The sequence below is a fragment of the Ruditapes philippinarum genome, unplaced genomic scaffold, assembly GCF_026571515.1.
Source record: "Ruditapes philippinarum isolate M1 unplaced genomic scaffold, ASM2657151v2 ctg10747_1_1_1_1, whole genome shotgun sequence".
Lineage (NCBI taxonomy): Eukaryota > Metazoa > Mollusca > Bivalvia > Venerida > Veneridae > Ruditapes > Ruditapes philippinarum.
In genome coordinates this window covers 7,235-28,807 of record NW_026854492.1, presented here as the reverse complement: position 1 = coordinate 28,807, position 21,573 = coordinate 7,235, and the positions used below count along the sequence as shown (strand labels likewise).

At 35.4% G+C, this 21,573-nt stretch overlaps 1 protein-coding gene across 2 annotated transcripts; it reads left to right on the top strand.

Annotated features, from left to right (window-relative positions):
* The first annotated feature begins 5,653 nt into the window (after window positions 1-5,653).
* Window positions 5,654-19,390, top strand: LOC132740261 (uncharacterized). 2 transcript variants are annotated; one of them, XM_060728124.1, is made up of 8 exons: window positions 5,654-5,740; window positions 9,891-10,058; window positions 10,598-10,671; window positions 11,024-11,347; window positions 12,452-12,520; window positions 14,101-14,229; window positions 15,027-15,080; window positions 18,805-19,390. In XM_060728124.1, the coding sequence occupies exons 1-8, from the start codon at window positions 5,659-5,661 to the stop codon at window positions 18,982-18,984; spliced, it is 1,080 nt and encodes a 359-aa protein (XP_060584107.1). In that variant the 5' UTR covers window positions 5,654-5,658; the 3' UTR covers window positions 18,985-19,390. The 2 variants fall into 2 exon arrangements, with proteins under 2 accessions (XP_060584107.1, XP_060584106.1); XM_060728123.1 differs by having other exon boundaries at window positions 10,592-10,671.
* The last annotated feature ends 2,183 nt before the right edge of the window (window positions 19,391-21,573 follow it).

Below are 21,573 nucleotides of genomic sequence, written 5' to 3'. Positions count from 1 at the left end.
TTTTTATGCTCCCCGAAAAATTTCGGGGGAGCATATAGCCTTGTCCGTCCGTCTTTCCGTCCGTCCGTCCGTCCCCTTTTCTTGTCAGGGACATAACTTTGAAACAACAAGAGGTAACAACATGAAACTTTGTAGGTAGATAGATCTCATTGAGTAGGTGTGCAGTGAACAAGAACCTTAACTCTGCCTTGCCTAATTTTTGAATTATCCCCCTTTGTTTATTTTCACACTTTGAACTTTGTCAAGGACATAACTCTAAATGTATAAGAGATATCAACATGAAACTTTGTAGGTAGATAGATCTCATTGAGTTAGTTTGCAGTGCACAATAATTGTAACACTGTCTTGCCTACTTTTGGAGTAATTGCCCTTTTTTCATTTTGACACTTTGAACTTTGTCCGGGGCATTACTCTAAAATTATAAGAGATATCAACATGAAACTTTGTAGATAGATAGGTCTCATTGGGTTGAAGTGCAGTGCTTAAGAATCATTACTCTGCCTTGCCTTATTTTGAAGTAATTGCCCTTTGTTTATTTTTACTTTTTGACTTTTGTCCGGGACATTACTTTAAAACTATTAGAGATATCATCATGCAACTTTGTAGGTAGCTAGATATAATTGGTTGGAATTGCAATGCTTAAAGAACCTAAACAAACCCCTGTCTAATTTTGGAGTTATTGCCCTTTGTTCATTTTTACACTTTGAATTTTACCCGGCACATAACTCTGATATCATCAGGAATCTTTAAAGATAGATAGATCTCATTGAATAGAAGTGCAGTGCAAAAAAACATACATCCGCTTTGCCTAATTTTGGAGTTTTTGCCCTTTGTCCATTTTTTTTATATACTTTCCTGTGTCCAGAACCTTCTCGGGAAGCATCACCCGGTTCAACCGGTTCTTGTTTTCTGTGTGTTGCCAGATACACAAAAGCTTGTCAGGACTACTTCTCAAAAACTACTGGTGCAATTTCATCATAACTTTACAGGAATGATCATTACCAATCTAATTGTGCATATCATGGGCTTTTTAGCTCACCTGAGCAATGCTCAGGGTGAGCTATTGTGATCGCCCTGTGTCCGTCGTCCGTCGTCGTGCGTCGTGCGTCGTGCGTCGTGCGTCGTCAACTTTTCACATAAACAACATCTCCTCTGAAACCAATGACTGCACATCAACCAAACTTTACAGAAATGATCCTTGGGTGGTCCCCTTTCAAAGTTGTTCAAATGGTTCCGGTCTGTTGCATATGTAGGTCACAGGGCCAGAAAAGGATTTCAAAAAACACAAAATTAAAAAATCTTCTTGTCTGAAAGTACATGGGCCAGAGCTTTGATTTTTGGTATATGGTATCATCTATGGGTCCTCTACCAAAGTTGTTCAAATTTTGTCCCTAGTGTCAAAATTGGCCCCGCCCCGGGGGGTCATAGGTTTTTCCTTATATGTCTATAGGTAAATCTAAAAAAATCTTCTTCTCTGATTTGGCAAAGGCTACAGATTAGATATTTGGCATGAAACATTGTGTAGTAGACCTCTATCAAGATTGTTCAAATAATGGCCCTAGGGTCAAAATTGGCCCCGCCCTGGGGGGTCATTGATTTTCATTACATACATATAGTGAAAACTTGAAAAATCTTCTGGTCTGAAAGTAAATGGCCTAGAGCTTTGATTTTTGGTATATGGTATCATCTATGGGTCCTCTACCAAAGTTGTTCAAATTTTGTCCCTAGTGTCAAAATTGGCCCCGCCCCGGGGGGTCATAGGTTTTTCCTTATATGTCTATAGGTAAATCTAAAAAAATCTTCTTCTCTGATTTGGCAAAGGCTACAGATTAGATATTTGGCATGAAACATTGTGTAGTAGACCTCTATCAAGATTGTTCAAATAATGGCCCTAGGGTCAAAATTGGCCCCGCCCTGGGGGGTCATTGATTTTCATTACATACATATAGTGAAAACTTGAAAAATCTTCTGGTCTGAAAGTAAATGGCCTAGAGCTTTGATTTTTGGTATATGGTATCATCTATGGGTCCTCTACCAAAGTTGTTCAAATTTTGTCCCTAGTGTCAAAATTGGCCCCGCCCCGGGGGGTCATAGGTTTTTCTAATATGTATATAGTAAAACATAAAAAAATCTTCTTCTCTGAATTGGCAAAGGCTACAGGTAAGATATTTGGCATGAAACATTGTGTGGTAGACCTCTACCAAGATTGTTCAAATAATGGCCCTCGGGTCAAAATTGGCCCCGCCCTCGGGGGTCATTGATTTTCATTATATACATATAGTGAAAACTTGAAAAATCTTCTGGTCTGAAAGTAAATGGCCTAGAGCTTTGATATTTGGTCTATGGTATCATCTATAGGTCCAAAACCAAAGTTGTTCAAATTTTGTTCCTAGAATTAAAATCTGCCCCGCCCTGGGGGTCATTGATTTTCCCTATATGTATATAGTAAAAACTTAAAAAATTTTCTTTTAAAGAACCCAAAGAGCTAGAGCTTAGATATTTAGCATGAAACATCTTCTAATGGGTGTCTATCAAGTTTGTTCAAATAAAAGCCCTGGGGTCAAAATTGGCCCCGCCCCAGGGGGTCATTGATTTTCCCTATATGCATATAGTAAAAACTTAAAAAAATTTCTTTTAAAGAATGCAAAGAGCTAGAGCTAAGATATTTAGCATGAAACATGTTCTAATGGATGTCTACCATGTTCGTTCAAATAAGAGCCCTGGGGTCAAAATTGGCCCCGTCCCGGGGGTCATTCATTAGCTCGACTTTTTTTTTTTTAAATATATGCATATTATATATATACATACATATATATATATATACACATATATTTATATATATATGTATATATATATATATACATATGTAATTTATATATATATATATTATATATATACAATATACATACATACATACATACATACATACATACATACATACATACATATATATATATATATATATATATATACATACATACATACACACACACACACACTTATATATATATATGTATATGTGTATATATATATATATATATATATATATATATATATATATATATATATATATAAGTGTGTATATATATATATGTATATGTGTATATATATATATATATATATATATATATATATATATATATATATATATATATATATATATATATATATATATATATATATATATATAATATATATACATAAAAAATCTTCTTTTAAAAAACCCAATAAGCTAGACCTTAGATGTTTAGCATGAAATATCTTCTAATGGGTGTCAACCAAGTTTGTTCAAATAAAAGCCCTTGGGTTTAAACTGGCTCGCTCCGGGGGCCTATATACAGGTGAGCGACTTTGGGCCATCATGGCCCTCTTGTTTATGTTTCAATGAATTTTGTCAGAGTTACGGCCCTTTAATTAGTTTTATTTTTCAAAGTTTGTCCGGACTACTTCTCTTATACCACTGATGCAATTTCAATGAAACAGGATTAATTGGTAGGTCAAGTACTTGAGCATATTACACAGGTTTTCCGCTTGATTGATTTTTGGCTGAGTTATTGCCCTTGAATAAAATGTGCTTCTTTTGTGTTGCAAGCTACACAGAAGTTGCAATTTCATCAAAACTTTCGGTGAATGATCAATACCATGTCATAAGTTGTGCATCTTTTCAACATTTTTCGGTTTGAATGATTTTTTGCCGAGCTATGGCTATCATGATCACTGACGGCCCTTGAAAATATTCATTATTCTAAATGATCTGACCAGAAATGTATCTTGAAGTTGATGAATGTTGACAGTTAATTGTCCCCCGCCTTTTCGAAGAAAAAAGGGGGATATAGAAATAGGCTCCGTCTGTCCGTCCGTCACATTTTCGTGTCCAGTCCATAACTTTGTCATTTATCAAAGGAATTTGAAATAACTTGGCACAAATGTTTGTTATAATAAGATGATGTGTCATGTGCAACAACCAGACCCCTACCTCCAGGGTCAAGGTCGCACTTGCTCATTCAAGGTCAACATTGTCTATTTGAGGGTATATGTCGTGTCCGGTCCATAACTTTCTTATCTATGAAGGGATTTTGTAAATACTTTCCATAATTGTTCAAAATAATCAGACGATGTGTCATGTGCAAAAACCAGTCACCTACCTTCATGGTCAAGGTCACACTTGGAGGTCAAATACTTACATAGTCTGTTATAGGGTATATTTTGTGTCCGGTCCATAACTTTGTCTTTTATCACAGGAATTTGAAATAACTTGGCACAAATGTTTGTTATAATAAGACGATGTGTCATGCGCAACAACCAGACTCCTACCTCCAGGGTCAAGGTCGCTTTTGCTCATTCAAGGTCAACATTGTCTATTTGAGGGTATATGTCGTGTCCGGTCCAAAACTTTCTCATCTATGAAGGGATTTTTTAAATACTTGCCATAATTGTTCACAATAATCAGACGATGTGTCATGCGCAAAATCTGGTCACTTACCTCCAAGGTCAAGGTCACACTTGGAGGTCAAATACTTACAAAGTCTGTTATAGGGTATATTTTGTGTGCGGTCCATAACTTTTTCATAGATCAAAGGATTTTGAAAATACTTCGCACAAATAGTCACTATAATAAAAGGATGTGTCATGCGCAACACCTGCATCCCTACCTCCAAGGTCAAGGTCACACTTAGAGGTCAAAAACTAACATAGTCTGTTATAGGGTATATTTTGTGTCAGATCTAGAACTTCTTTATAGTTCAAGGGATTTTGAAAAAACTTGGCACAAATAGTCACAATAATAAGACGAACTGTCAAGTACAACACTTGCACCCTTACCTCCAAGGTCAAGGTCACACTTAGAGGTCAAAGGTTAACAGAGTCTGTTATTTGGTATATTTTGTGTCCCGTCCATTACTTTTTCATAGAATAAAGGATTTTGAAAATACTTGGCACAAATAGTCACAATGATTAAATGATATGTCATGCGTAACATCTGTGTCCCTACCTCCAAAGTCACGGTCACACTTAGAGGTCAAAGATTTACATAGGCTGTTATAGGGTATATTTTGTGTCCAATCTATAACTTCTTCATAGTTCAAGGGATTTGAAAATACTTGGCACAGATAGTCTCAATAATAAGACGTTATGTCATGCACAACACCTGCTCCCCTACCTCCAAGGTCAAGGTCACACTTAGAGGTCAAAGATTAACATGATAGATTTTAAAATTCCGTGTTTCATTTTATTTTTTTAACAAATTTATCGTTGCATTTGCAGATCTAGCATTGATCATAATTTTGGACTGAATGTCCTGAGATCCATACCTCAATCTTTTGAAATAGCACAATTTTATGCTTCATATAAAACTTCCCTAGGCGGGGGACGTTGGTAACTCTGTTACAAATTCTTGTTGGATAGGAAATTTGTGCAACTATACTTTGTTCTCAGTGAACACTTGTATAAGATACCAGTTATAGAGCTACATTAAACTGGTGACTACAACAGGAAAGCTTGATCCAAACTGAGGCATTATTAGTTCTCTTGTTGAGATTGAACTTTTTACTCTATTACCAAAGTGAGATTAAAACTAAATTATGTATTACTATATAAGAGTGAAAAGGATAGAACATTCAAATAACATCTTTATGATTTCTGTTATAACAGCCCAAAACAATGACAGTAAAAGTTTGGAATTCCGACAAGACCAGAGGGAAGGTCTTAACAGTAAGGAGCTTTGAAGATCTTGTCAGTAAAGGTATATTTTAGCTCACCTTAGCACAAATGTTTGCCCAAGTAAAACCACTCCTTGCTTACGAAAATTCATCATAGGTTCTCTTAAAAAATGTTAATTATACAGTTTTGAAAATTCACACACACTCAGTGTCTCAGCAATTGCGCAATTCACGCTAGTATTTCACATATAGCGCACAATTCAAAATCATGTGCATGAAAATCGCGCATCTATAAAAAAAGTTTATAAAATCGTTAAACTTCCATCCTGCATTATATTTAGTTGTTTTGTTTACATTTACACTGGAAAGTAACTGTAAGCTAATTATAATAATTTAGTACCGTATGGTACAGGTTACGTGAGTTGACGGAAATTAACGGAATGTTCCGTACCAACCGGAACTAGTGTGCTAGGTCTGACAGTTGGGCACCATTTTAGTGTAGTAAATAATCAAGAATAATGAGGCAATTCCTAGCTTGGCTACGATTTAGACGTGAAAGATAGGTCTATTGTTCGTATTGTCAATCCCTTAATAATCAATCGCAACAGTTTTATAATGATTTGTTTTCGTAAAAAAATTAAGGGGGGACAACTTAGTTTTAATTATTTCATCGGTTGAACGCCTCAGTTTAAACTTATACAGACGATTTAACATATGCAGTTTATATTGGCACCCCCTTGATTTTGAAAATCGCCCCCTTTTTTGAAATAGAGGGGGGAAAATCACCCCTAATTTTGAAATCATAGAATAGACACTGAAATTGAGTGATATAACTCTGACTTAAAAGCCCTGTCCTATTTTTGGGGTCCTCCAGGGCTCCTTGCTGCTGGTTCTTGTTGTTGGGTCTTTTGGGGGTTGCTTTCATTGCAAGCTGCCTTTCCTTGTTATCCCCCGCCAATGGAATCGGAAGCGGGTATTGTTTTGTCGTTCATCCGAATTTCGTTTCAGCAATAGTTCTCTGCAACTACTGGATGGAGTTCAACGAAACTTTATGGGAATCATCAAGTGGAGATGAGCATATCGTCGGCTTGTTCCAGTCAGACCCTTTAACTCTAGCTTTATAGACCCTTGATTACTTATGCTGTATGCGTATAGAGCAAAAATTGTTCCACACAACTCAGCAACAACTGGCTTGAATTCAGTGAAACTTTATGAGAACCTTCAATAACAAGATGAGATGTGCATATCATCAGCTTGTTCCGGTCAGACACTTTAACTCGAGAGTTATGGCCCTTGATTAGTTACGCAGTATGCATATAGAGCAAAAATCTTTTCGGCGCTACTTTTCTGCAACTACTGGCTGGAATTCATTGAAACTTTATGGGAACCTTTAATATCAAGAGGATATGCGCATATCCTCCCCTTGTTTCGGTCAAACACTTTAACTCAGAGTTATGGTCCTTGATTAGTTATGCAGTATGCAAATAGAGCAATAATGCTATTTCTTTGCAACTGCTGTATTGATTTCAACAAAACTTAACTAATAACAGAGTTATTGCCCTTCATTACTTTTTCTTGTCCAGTGCATAACTTGAAAAGAAAACTAATGGTTGGAATTCAGTGCAACCCATACAATGGTCAAGCACAATAAGAGGAAGTGCAGTGCACAAGAACCATAACTCTACCCAGAGTAAATATAGAGTGATTGCCCTTTGTTACTTTTCCTTGTCACAGAGCATAACATGAAATGTACTGGTTGGAATTCAATACAAGTTGCTACAAGTCAAGTATATTGAGAGGTAGCACAGTGCACAGGAACCATGACTCTTTCTTGATCCATTTTAGAGTTAATACCCTTTGATACATTTATTGTCCAGTTCATAACTTGAAAATTGATGGTTGGAATTCAATGCAACTTCATACAATGGTCAAAAGCAGTAAAATGAAGTGCAGTTCTCAAGAACCATTACTCTATTTGGACTAATTACATTTTCATTGCCCTTTGCTAATTTTTTTTGTCCAGTGCATTACTTGAAAACTAATGGTTGGAATTCAGTGCAACTTCATACAATGGCCAAGCACAATGAGAGAAAGTGCAGTGTACAATAACTATAACTCTATCATCAGTATTTTTCAGAGTTATTGCCCTTTGCTGATTTTCCTTGTCTGATTCATAACATAAAAACAAATGTTTGGAATTAAATGCAACTTAAATACAATTGTCAAGGGCAATGAGAGAAAGTGCAGTGCTCAAGGACTGTAACTCTTATCTTGACTTATTACATAGTAATTCAATAAAACTTCATCAATGGTCAACCACACAGTGAAAGGAAATACAACATACAAGAACCACAAGTATCTTTAATTGCCCATAACCATGACTCTATTTCAATTCTTTTATAAGATATTCTGTTCCTTGTAACTTCCTCATTTGTGAAGCAGTCTTGCGGGGGTATTAATCACATTTAGTGATAGTTCTAGTTTATCTTATTTTGAAATTGACCAAGTTATGCCTCTTTCTCAGCTTAAAAATTTGTGATCATGAAACATGTTATCTTATAAATTGCTTGTGCTATTACATTGTTATGCCCCCATTTCGAAGAAAAGGGGGTATATTGCTTTGCACTTGTCGGTCCGTAGACCAAATGGTTTCCGAGTGATAACTAAAGAACCCTTAGGCCTAGGAACTTCAAACTTGGTATGGTGATTGGTCATGACCAGTAGATGACCCCTATTGATTTTGGGGTCAAGGGGTCAAAGGTCAAGGTCACATTGACCTTGTAAGCAAAAACGGTTTCCGATCAATAACTAAAGAACCTTAAGGCCTAGGAACTTCAAACTTGGTATGGTGATTGGTCATGACCAGCAGATGACCTATTGATTTTGGGGTCAAGGGGTCAAAGGTCAAGGTCACATTGACCTTGTAGGTAAAAACGGTTTCCGATCAATTAACTAAAAATGCTTAGGCCTAGGAACTTCAAACTTTGTATGATGATTGGTCATGACCAGCAGATGACCCCTATTGAGTTTTGGGTCAAGGGGCAAAGGTCAAGGTCACATTGACCTTGTAAGTAAAAACGGTTTCTGATCAATAACTTAAGAACACTTAGGCCTAGGAACTTCAAACTTAGTATGGTGATTTGTCATGACCAGCAGATTACCCCTATTGATTTTGGGATCAAGGGGTCAAAGGTCAAGGTCACATTGACATTGTAAGTAAAACCGGTTTTTGATCAATAACTAAAGAACGCTTCGGCCTAGGAACTTCAAACTTGGCATGGTGATTGGTCATGACCAGCAGATGACCCCTATTGATTTTGGGGTCAAAGGTCAAGGTCACATTGACCTTGTATATTAAAACGGTTTCCGATCAATAACCAAAGAAGCCTTAGGCCTAGGAACTTCAAACTTGGTATGGTGATTGGTCATGACCAGCAGATGACCCCTATTGATTTTGGGGTCAAATGGTCAAAGGTCAAGGTCACATTGACCTTGTAGGTAAAAACGGTTTCTGATCAATTAACTAAAAACGCTTAGGCCTAGGAACGTCAAACTTTGTATGATGATTGGTCATGACCAGCAGATGACCCCTATTGAGTTTGGGGTCAAGGGGTCAAAGGTTAAGGTCATGACCAGTAGATACTTGATAACCCTTATTAATTCTTTGATCACTGGGTCAGAAGTCATGCATAATAACCTTATCACATGACTAATTGGCTGCTGATAGGGGGCATACATGTTTTACAAACATATCTTGTTATTCATATATTTAGTGCCAGTGTCTTAGACCACTGAATTACTGCCATAACTCTTGCACATAATTTTACCAAATTATGCCCATTGTTCAACTTAGAAATTCATTGTTATGAAGTTTCAGGAAAAAGTATGCTTTTTAAGTTTACTTTTTAAGGTCATTTTAAGTAGTACCTATATTTCTATATCTGCTTGTTTACTAAAGGACAGTCTTTTCCTGATAACACATGAGATAATCAGGACGTGGTTCTGTTACTGGTCTTGTATATGAAAGGATCATTTAGAACTTGGATTTCAAGACTGATTCTCCTACACCTATTAAGACTTGTGTTATTGCCCTTGATGATGAAAACAGTCATTTTAGCTATTTTATGTTTTTTTTTTCATTTGTGGCTGATTTTTATTATCCATATATACTTGCTTTCTTGCATTTTTTAACATATATGATGGGGATATGAATTTAATAGTTTCTATTTTCAGTACGAGAGAAATTTGAAATAAGGGATGACAGAGTTACCATGGTCCTTGAAGACAATTGTGAAATTGATGACAATGATGGTCTTAACGGCCTGTGTGGAGAACATTCCGGGCAGATATCACCATCATTGTATTTCCTTATAGGAAACGAACAGTTACTGCTGCCATCGGGTAATTTGGTCTTCTCTTCCTCTTAGGGACATATTGATTTGCCCTGCATGTCTATCTGTCCATCTTGGGCCATTGTCTCAAAAGAATTGACCTAGATACAATGTATTAAGCTATACTTTATGATGCATCATTCAGTAACGCTATTCAGCTATCTGGAAACAATTCTTCACTTCCTTGTCAACATTTCTTTATGAAGGTATTATACACTACCACTCTGTGATGTTGGGTTCATTTCCACAAAAAAATTGTTTATTTCAATATTGGATTAACCTTACATGTACAGGAGAAATGTACTGGAAAATAAAAAAAGACGTTATAACTCTTTCTTTGAGCTACCATGCAGAATGCTGTCCTGACAAGAAATTACAAACATATATATGTCAACTTAGAAAATGCAATTTTAGATGATTTTGTACATGTGTGCTATCAAACATTCATGCATTCTAATAAAAAACTTGCAGTTTTATTCATTATTTCAACAGCATAGCATAGTATGCAGCTTACAATTATAACTTGTTAATTTTTCATTCTAGGCTCAGGTGAGCAGTCAAGATTTAACTTCCTTATGGAACAAATGAAAAGGAAAAGAGGATTAAATAATGAAACCAGACAGGTTTGTTATTGTTATCTATTGAACTGGATTTGATGTCACATTTAACAGATATGATCATGAGGCAATTTCCAATAATTCTGTAATTTTCTGCCACTGCAAGCTTTATTTCAGTCACAAGCAGAAATGGGTAGAACTACCAACCTTTTTAAAGCTAGCTTGAAATTCATGGCTCAAATCTCAGAGCTTAGATATTTGGTATGTAGCATTATCTGTAGGACCTTTACCAAGCTAATTCAAATTATGATCTCAAAAATAATTTATTAAGGTTCAATATAAATGTTAAATTTCAGTCTTGTAAAAGTAACTGGTAATTATTATATTTTAGAAAAAAAAGGTAATTATTATATTTTAGAAAAAAGGACGCCTTACGATGAAAGTTTGTTTTGGATGGATGCATTTCAATCCCCATGAAAAAAGATATGTGGCTGTAAGGAGCCAAAAAGGAGGAGGAAGCAAGAAGGAGGAAATCTTAAGATCCGCCACATATGACCTAGTACTTGAAAAATTGCTTAATATATTTTTCCCAGATGGGAAAAGTGCTTTAGGAAGAATCAGCAAATTCCATCAAGCAGTAGGAGATGGGCGAGGAAACGCCATAAAGAAAGAAAATTTCAGTTTAGAGGATATTGAAAGTTCGAGTAAAGAGAATCGGTTATATTTGCTGACAAAAGAAAAGGTTTGATTTTATTGATATATGTAAGAGGAAAGCACATGCTCTTGTTAAGTATTTTGTCATTAGCTCACCTGAGCATATGCTCAGGGTGAGCTATTAGGATCACTTTTTTCGTATGTAGTCCGTTGTCCGTTCACACTTTTAAAACGACATCTCCTCTGAAACCATTAGGCAGATCATAATGAAACTTCGCAGGGATGTTCCTTGTGTGAAGCCTTAACAAAGTTGTTCAAAGAATTCCATTCCATGCAGAACTCTGGTTGCCATGGCAACCAAAAGAAAAAACTTTAAATATCTTCTTCTAAAAAACCCAAAGAGCTAGAGCTTAGATATTTGGCATGAAACATCTTCTAGTGTAAATTGGCCCCGCCCTGGGGGTCATTCATTTTCCTTATATGTGTATAACAAAAACTTACAAAATCTTCTTTGAAAAACTTGGGGAGATATTAAGCACGAAGCATCTTCTAGTGAGTGTCTACAAAGTTTGTTCAAATAAAAGCCCTGGGGTCAAAATTGGCCCCGTCCCAGGGGACATTGATTTTCCTTATATGTGTATAGCAAAAACTTAAAAATCTTTTTTGAAAAAACCTGAATAAGCATGAAACATTGTCTAGTAAGTGTCTACAAAGATTGTTCAAAAAAAGCCCTGGGGTCAAAACTGGCCCTGCCCCAGGTGTGTCATTGTTTTTAACTATATGTGTAAAGAAAAAAACTTGAAAAAATCTTCTTTTAAAAAACCCAACAAGCTAGACCTTAGATGTTTAGCATGAAATATCTTCTATTGGGTGTCAACCAAGTTTGTTCAAATAAAAGCCCTGGGGTTTAAACTGGCCCCGCTCTGGGGGCCTATATACAGGTGAGCGACTTTAGGGCCATCATGGCCCTCTTGTTTCAGTGTATTACAACATTTTTCAATCAAAACTGTGTTTTATAGTAAACCTTCAGTTTACTAAGTAGAGCACCTAGAGTTTTCAGTAGTTGTCATGCAAGTCAGAATTAATAATAATTTATTGTTAGAAGAAATTTCAAGTAAGAGTTGATGTTCATATCATGATTCTAAGCACTGTATTACATTTTATGTTCTGTAGTTAACACCTGTGATTTCAGGTAATACATTTGGAAACAGATTCTGACTCGGACTTTGAGCTGCCAGATATACAATTCAGGACTGCAAGGGTGAGTGTGCAAAATTTGGTTAGACTGAAAGAAATATTAATTTTCCTTTCTAACCTTCTTATTGATTGCTCAAACATAATTGTAGAGACACTGCACTCAATTCAAGTTTTTGAAACTAGTGAAGGATTAGGTTATGATCAGAAAAACAGTTATACTTTTTATGCCCCCTGGCATATAGTAACTGAAACGTCCGTCCGTCTGTCTGTACAGGGTTAACCTAGAACAGCAAGTTAGATTTTTCTTAAACTCTACCTGTACCAATGGCTTCATAATTTACGCACTTACTAATCCATACAAAGTATATGATCTGGGCAAGAAACATAACTATGGCTTCCATTTGCACCAAGTTATGGCCCTTTTCAGCACTTAAAAATGAATAATGGTTAACCTAAACCAGCAAGTTGGAAATATCTTATGTTCTATCTGAACTAATGGCTTAATAATTTTCACACTTACTTATCAATACAATGTACATGATATCGCCAAGTTATATAAATGCGCCATCCATTTTGAAAATAGGGCCGTGTATGGTTAACCTTTTCCGCCAAGTTGGATTTATCAAAAAATTTCACCTAATTACTTAATTTATTTAATGGTATCTTTCATATTTGGTAGGTGGATACCTTTAACGGTCCTCTAATTTTTTGTGGCATTAGGCGTCTCTAGGTCAAGGTCACTTGTTTAAAAAAGTAAATCTAATAATTTCTGCTCATACAGCCTTTATTTTTAAGTTAATTTCTTTCATGTTTGAAATAGTCATACCAAGGGAGGTCCTTTTCCTTTAGTAAGGGGTTATTTGGGTCAAGGTCACCAATGTCAAAAATAGATTTTTTACACTAACCTTATTCTATTGACACATGTCTTATATATTTTGTAGGAACATAGAATTGAGGTATTCTCATTTGCATGGAAGTAGGGTCAGTTGGGTCAAGGTCACCAGTGCTAAAAATAGATTTTTACACTTTTGCTCATACAGCCTTTATTTATTGACTGATTTATTTCATATTTTGTAGGAAAATAAGTTGCATGATATTCTTCCTTTGGATGGAGTTAGGGGTCAGTTGGGTCAAGGTTACCAGTGCTAAAAATAGATTTTTTACACTTTTGCCCATACAGCCTTTATTTTAAATATTGTTACTGACACGAATTTGAGCTGTTGGCATTTGTGTTTAACAAACAGGTTCTTGTTCTTATATTTAAACTGACTGAGAAGAATAAGCTAATGTTTATGAAACTTAGGAGGGCCATATCCTGTTGCCAATAAATGACCCTTATTGATTCATAAGTTCAAAGGGTTGATCAGTGGTAAATAATTATGTCACTGTAACAGTCAAATGAAGAGCTTTTGACTTACTTATATTTGACAGGGTTATGACCCCTTTTATTGACAATTTTCCAGGAAGATGTTTTTCACATGAGACAGTCACAATAGTTAAAGTTATTGTTACACAGATGTAAAATCATAAAATACAGACTGGGTTCAAATATCTCTTTAGATTAGTATTCTTATTTACTATCCAGGTGGTGGATGGTGGTGTAAATATTTTTAGTGATAGCTCTAGTATGTGTATTTTTTGCAGACACAGCCAGTGACTGAACATAGTGGTCCCCAGCATAATCTTGCAACACAGAGTGTTACCCCACAACAACCTGCTGTCTTTCAGTCCAATACCTCACAGCCTGTTACACATCAGAGCTTGAATGTTGCTGTAAGAACTTACTGTTGTTTTATAGAAATAGATATGTTGTTATGCCTCTGTCATGATTCTTTCAAGTGTTTCCCCTTTATGTAAGTGTGGATTTGTGTGTTAGTTTAAAAATTGAAATAGTTCATGCCTGTTTCATGTTTTGATAATAAATATCCAGTTGTTGGATTTCTAATTTATTTAGTAAAGATAAGTAGAGAACATATAATATATAAGCCACAGATCCCTATGTCAGATGTCAAGGTCATTATAAGTGAGTCATTGAACTAAGTTTATTATGTACTTCACTGCAGACTTATCGGTTTCTGTGTTCTGCAAAGTGGTATTTCAAAATAACTTGGTACACTTGTTCACTTTAATAAAGTAAAAGACATGTCTTGCATGTGTCTACCTCAAGTCCCAGTGTTTAATCTTTCATTTATCCAATTATCAGAGATATTCTCTTGAAACTGGGAATACTTGTTCATTATTAAAAGGGAACTCATACCAACAGATCACCTTCAAATTATTTTTTTTTTGACAGAGTTATGCCCCTTCTTCATCTTTGAACTTTTGGTTATAGTCAAATATCAAAGCTTTACCTGAATTAATTGTATTCAAGTACAGTTCATGGAAGAAATTAAAAGCAAAAGTTTTTCTTTAGTTATTGGTTTGTGTTTCTAATTTCCTTTACCAATGCATATTCAATTAAATTTGAATTAAAAGCTTTGTTTGGGAGTATAATAATTTTATAATAACAGCTTTTTTGAGAATCATAGTTAAATTGAATGCCAAAGTTCATATGTTTATATTTTCTACAGTTGATGTCTGCAATGCAAACACCACCTGGTCATGTAGCTACCGGAACACCTACCGTAAGAGTTTAACATTATGATTAAAGTTATGTAATAACGTTCTGCCATAGTTCATTATAAAGTCCTGTACATAATTGCCAAATATCTTGTTTTTTTTTTAATGTCTACAAATATTAAGTAAAAAAAAATTAGATACGATGCTCTGCACTTTAATTCAAGTAAGCACTAATTAAGCAATCATTGGTTCGATCACTGGTCTGAGTACAAATTGGTCTGAAATAAATGATCTCGGAAAAAGTGTTTGATGGTCATTAGTCTCTCACAGCTCATATAGAAAAGATAATCTGGGAAAAATAGTCTTGCAGAGAAATTGGTAATTACTGATTAAATGTCCAAAAGATGTTAAAGTCAGCATAAAACCTTTACAAACCAGCAAACTTTGGATTAGTAACCAAAGTTCTGTTTCTGTGACTAGGAATACAAGATCGGTATAGTTGAGTGGTTACTGCATCAGTCTTGTAGTCATGCAGGCCTGAGTTCGAACCTTGTCTTTGGCCATCTTTATCTTCATTACCTATTACTGTTTGGTTGAAAGTGATTGTAATTTGTATAAGCTTTCTATTTTGAACATAATTATGCCCCCCTTCGAAGGAGAGGGGGTATATTGTTTTGCTAATGTCGGTCTGTCTGTCATTGGACCACATGGTTTCTGCTGATTATTTTGAAAACGATTTATCACAAAGTCTTTATATTTCATATAGTGATTGGCCATAACTAGTAGCTGACCCCTATTGATTTTGGGGTCACGATATCAAGGGTCAAGGTCACAGGGGTCTGAAATGTCAAAATGTTTCCGCTGATTATCTGATTATATCTAGTATTCATCACAAAGTTGTCATATTTCATGTATTGATTAATCATAACTAGTAGATGACCCCTATTGATTTTGGGGTCACAAGGTCAAGGTCACAAGGGCCTCAAATGTCAGAATGGTATCTGCTCATTATCTTGGTTACAATTCATCTCAAAGTCTTTATATTTCACATATTTATTGGTCAAAACTAGTAGATGACCCCGATTGATTTTTGGGTTACTAGGTCAAAGGTGAAGGTCACAGGGGCCTTGAATAGTAATATGATTTCCGCTTATTATCTTGGTTACAATTCATCACATAGTCTAATATTTCACATAATGATGGATCATAACTAGTAGATAACCCCTATTGATTTTAGGGTCACTAGGTCAAAGGTTACAGGGTCTTTGAATGGTGGAATGGTTTCAGCTCATTATCTTGAAAGAAAATAATCACAAAGTTTTCATATTTCACAAAGAGATTGGAAAGAACCCATAGATGATCCATATCGCTTTTGGGGTCACTAGATCAAAGGTCAAGGTCACAGGGGCCTTAAGTGTAAGAATGAATTCCGCATATTATCTTGTAGATTTTTTATTACAAGTAAGTGAACCTATTGATTTTGGGGTGAGTAGTTCAAAGGTAAAGTTCACAGGGTTCTTGAATGTTAGTTTGGTTTCCGCTTATTATCTTGAAAACTATTTATAACAAAGTCACCATATTTTTAATATTAATTGGTTATACCTATTAGATGACTCCTATTGATTTTGGGTCACTAGTTAAAAGTTCTAGGTCACAGGGGCCTTAAATATCTCATTATCTTGAAAACTATTTATCACAAAGTCTTCATTATTTTTCTTTTTTCCATAATTGAACACTTCCATGAATCAATTTATGACAAGTTTCTATTTTTAGTCAAGGGCTAAAAAGGGGGGGGGGCATATGTGTCCTTTGACATTCTTGTTCTTAAAGGCTTTTTAATTAAGTTTATTTACTGACATTTGATTAAATTGTTCAGTTTTTCATACTGTGCCAAAATATTAAAATCCTAATGTCTAGCAATCATCTCAACAGCTAAAAGATTGTTTTGTAAGTCAGTACGCAATACAATATGTACTAAGCTAAGAAACTTTGTAGGTAGATAGATCTCATTGAGAAGGTGTGCAGTCCACAAGAACTATAACTCTGCCTTGCCTTATTTTTTAATTATTCCCCTTTGTTTATTTTCACACTTTGAACTTTGTCAAGGACATAACTCTAAAACTATAAGAGGTATCCACATGAAACTTTGTAGGAAGATAAATCTCAATTAGTAGGTTTGCAGTGGAAAAGAACTGTAACACTGTCTTGCCTACTTTTGGAGTAATTGCCCTTTGTTCATTTTAATATCTGGGACATTACTTTTAAATTATAAGAGATATAAGGTCACAGGAGCTAAAAATAGAAAAATCTTGTTAACCCTCTAGTGGCTGCAGTTTGATCAAAATTTCTTGGAAATTGGTCAGGAAGGTTGTTTTGATGATTGTGGGTCATCTCCGGTCAAAAACTAGGTTGCAGGAGCATAAAATAGAAAAATCTTGTCCATATATCCCCGAAATTGGTCTGCAAGTTTGTTTTGATGACTTCTAGGTCAAGTTCAAATATTGGTCACCTGGGGTAAAAAAACTAGGTCAAAACTGCCCAAATATTGAAAGACCTTGTTAACACTCAAGAGGTCACATTTTTGTCTCAATTGTCATCAAACATTGTCAGGAAGCTTGTCTTAGTAATTGCTTGGATGAGTTTGATGGGTCAGGTAAGCAATCTAGGGCCACCTTGGCCCCCTTGTTCAAGTAAACATTCCAAAAATTTTCAGTTTGTAATTGATTTAAATCTTTAAGAAAGGCGATGTTGGGGAGATAACTCAATCATCTTGACAACACCTATATTGGCATGTTTTTACCTTGTGACGTTTCACCATTTGTATTGATTGGCTTATTATCAGGTCACAAACTCACCATTGTGTATAAATCACCCTGCCTTTTACAGGACTATTTAAGTAATTGTCAGAATTTTGAAGCATTAAAATTATCACCTGGGTCTGACTAACATCATTACTGAAATCTGTAACAGTTGGGTTTAAGTAATGTATATTTTTCAAATGAAACACTATAAATCAAATGAAATGAACCTTGAAGTCAGATTAAAAATTTTTTGTTAGATAAACATTTATGGACAGTTCTACTTTTCAAACTAAGCAGATTCCTGAAATTTAGTAGAATATTTCTGTAATAATATCTTTTGTGAAAACATCTACAAGTTGGGGGCAATTCTGTTCTCACTAAGCACAATATTTATTGATTTAAATTAAACAGGATTAAGATCTTGATCTTTTGTATGAGTCTACTTGTGGATTGCTTGACAGAGCTGTCACATTGGCAATATGGCCTCTAGGTCAAGGTCAGCATGATGCCTAAAAGTAGTATGTCAAATCTGTCAGTCTCAGAACTAACCACTATTTCGTACTGGAACATGACATCTTTTTAGGCAAGAGCTTTCCAGATAATTTTACTAATAGGACTATGACCCTGAATAACCTTGACCATGAAGATCCCATTGTCAAAAAATCTAATGTTGGCCCAAACTATTCCTCATAAATTAACAGATTTACTTTATTCTTGGACACAACATATGATAACAATAGACCACTGACAAATATGTATTATGATCTTCAATTCTGATTGACCTTGACCTCGAAGGTTTGATAATTAACAATCACTTGTTTTCACTTTATTCTTGAGCTTGGACTAAGTTTTTTACATGGGCTGTCATTAACAATTTTCATAATCTGAAAAGTTATAAGACTGCTGTTCTTGTTTTAAATATGTGTAGCAGTTTGTATTTAGGTAGGTCTACTTATATGAAAATACACTTCATCTATATACTTTTCAGGTTACATTTAATCCAGAAACATTGAAGTGTTGTGTATGCTATGAAAGAGATCGGTCAGCATTCCTCATACCTTGTGGTCATCTGTACTGTATGGTTTGTGCCACTCATCTTGAATCAACTCAAATGTCCTGTGCAGTGTGTAGAACCAGTATCACTGGTGTTGGACGCCTTCATGCCTAGTTTTCTTTAGAGAAAGACTTGACAGAATCTGTGCCATTCATTTAAGAGTTGAAGAACAATGAACAATCTATTTCTTATTTTATAACCTCACCTGAGGACTTTGTCCTCAGGGTGAGCTTTTGTGATGGCTGATTGTCCGTCGTTCATCGTCCATGTGTGCGTGCATCCGTCAAAAATTTCTTTAAACAACTTTTCCTCCTCTTAAACCACTTGGCCAAATTTGTTGAAATTTTGCAAAGATGTTTCTTGCATGAAGGTCTTCCAAAGTTGTTAAAAGAATTAAATTCCATAAAGAACTCTAGTTGCCATGGCAACTGAAAGATTATTTTACCAAAGATCCTTAAAAATTATTGTAAAAAACGTAAGAGCTAGAGCTTAGATATTTGGAAATATCTTCAAATGGATTGCTACCAATTGTGTTCGAATAAAAGCCTGATGGTCATTGATTTTCCTCAAATGTATGTAGTAAAAAACAAAATCTTTTAAATAAACTCAAAATCTAGAGCATAGATATTTAATATGAAACATCTTCTAGTGGTTGTTTACCTAGTTTGTTCAAATAAAAGCACTTGGGTCAAAATTGGCCCAGCCTCAGGAGGGGGTAATTGATTTTCCTTGTATGTATATAGGAATAGAAACAAAAATCTTCTAGAAAAAAAGCCAAAGAGCTAGATATTAAGCATGAAACATCTTTTAGTGAGTGTCTTTTCTTAGGTTATTCAAATAAAATCCCTGGAGTCAAAATTGGCCCTGCCCGAGGGGTCATTGATTTTTGGCCGGGTTGCACTGGTGCAAACCCGGGTTATAGTATGTTGAATGTTGGGCGGCGGGCGGGCGTCCGGGCGGGCGGGGAAAAAAACTTTTGTAACAGTTTTCTCAGCAACTACTTATCACAGCCTCTTGATATTTGGCATACAGCATTGACACATGGTCCCATACTGTGGGATTCTATTTTAGGTGTGTAGCTTAAATCCACTTCCTGTTAACCTACTGAATTAAATTTTCGACATAAATGGGTCAATGGAAATTTTTTTTCGTAACATCACAGCCTCATGATATTTGGTGTACAAATGCAACCCGGCCTTTTCTGTCTTTGACCCATTTTTATTATATGTATATAGGAAAAACAAATAAAAAATCTAGAAAGCCAAAAAGCTTAAGCTAAGATATTTGGCATGAAGCATCTTATAGTGTGTGACTAACAAGTTTGTAAGCCCTGGGGTCATAATTTATCCTGCTTCTAATAAAATCAAAGAGCTAAAGCTTAGATATTTAGCATGAAACATCGTCTAGTAGGTCTCTACCAAGTTTGGTTAAAGGAAGACAGGGGCAAAATTTTCATTTCTTCATTAGCTGGGTTGCACTGGTGCAAATCCAGGTTATAGTATGGTGAGTGTCAGGCGGCAGGCTGGCGGGCGGGGAAAATATTTTCGTAACGGTTTCCTGAGCAACTACTTATCACAGCCTCTTGATATTTGGCATACAGCATAGACACATGGCCCCATACCGTGGGTTTTGATTTCAGGTCTGTCGCTCATCCACTTCCTGTTTATCCACTTAGTTAAATTAGTTAAATTTTCAGCATTAATGGTTCAATGGTAGGAAATTTTCGTAACAGTTTTCTCAGCAACTACTTTTCACAGTGTCTTGATATTTGGCATACAGCGTTGACACATGGCCCCATACTGTGGGATTAGATTTTAGGTCTGTCGCTCATCCACTTCCTGTTTATCCACTTAGTTAAATTAGTTAAATATTTCGACATTAATGGTCAATGGTAGGAAATTTTCGTAACAGTTTTCTCAGCAACTACTTATCACAGCCTCTTGATATTTGGCATACAGCATAGATACATGATCCCATACCGTGGGATTTGATTTCAGGTCTGTCGCTTATCCACTTCCTGTTTATCCACTTAGTTTAATTAGTTAAAATTTTCGACATTAATGGGTCAATGTTAGGAAATTTTCGTAATAGTTTTCTCAGCAACTACATATCACAGCCTCTTGATATTTGGCATACAGCATTGACACATGGTCCCATACCGTGGGATTCGATTTAAGGTGTGTAGCTCATCCACTTCCTGTTTACCCACTTAATTAAATTTTCAACATTAATGGGTCAATGGTAAAATTTTCATAACCTTACAGCCTCATGATAATTGGTGTACAAATGCAATCTGGCCTTTTCTGTCTTTGATCCATTTTTTAAAATTTTTCATTCATTATTCTGTAAATGCCCTAAAATTGATTATCAGATACACTAGGCAGTCAGAGGAACAAAACTTTTCTCCTTATAAAGAATAAAATTGTGGTTTTCTAACTTTACCCACTTGGGTCAGGTTAGAGCATTAAGAATTCAAAATAGTTGTCACAGTGAACTCTGGAAACGTTAAAGAACATGTTAAATATATGGCTTAGACTTGTTTTAATCATACAATATCCACAATAACTGTTATTGTAACTTACAGGGTTTGTTTAAGTGACATGACTTGTTTTAGGACTACTCAGTGCTTCTGTCAGTGTCTAAATGTTGTTCAACATTCATAGATATATTTATGCTTTGAACCAAAAATATATAGAATTTATA

Coding starts and splice junctions, on each gene's coding strand:
- LOC132740261 (XM_060728123.1), top strand. CDS start 5,659: ATGACAGTAAAAGTTTGGAATTCCGACAAGACCAGAGGGAAGGTCTTA. Junction 10,672..11,023: donor TAAATAATGAAACCAGACAG/GTTTGTTATTGT, acceptor ATTATATTTTAG/AAAAAAGGACGCCTTACGAT. Junction 11,348..12,451: donor ATTTGCTGACAAAAGAAAAG/GTTTGATTTTAT, acceptor CTGTGATTTCAG/GTAATACATTTGGAAACAGA.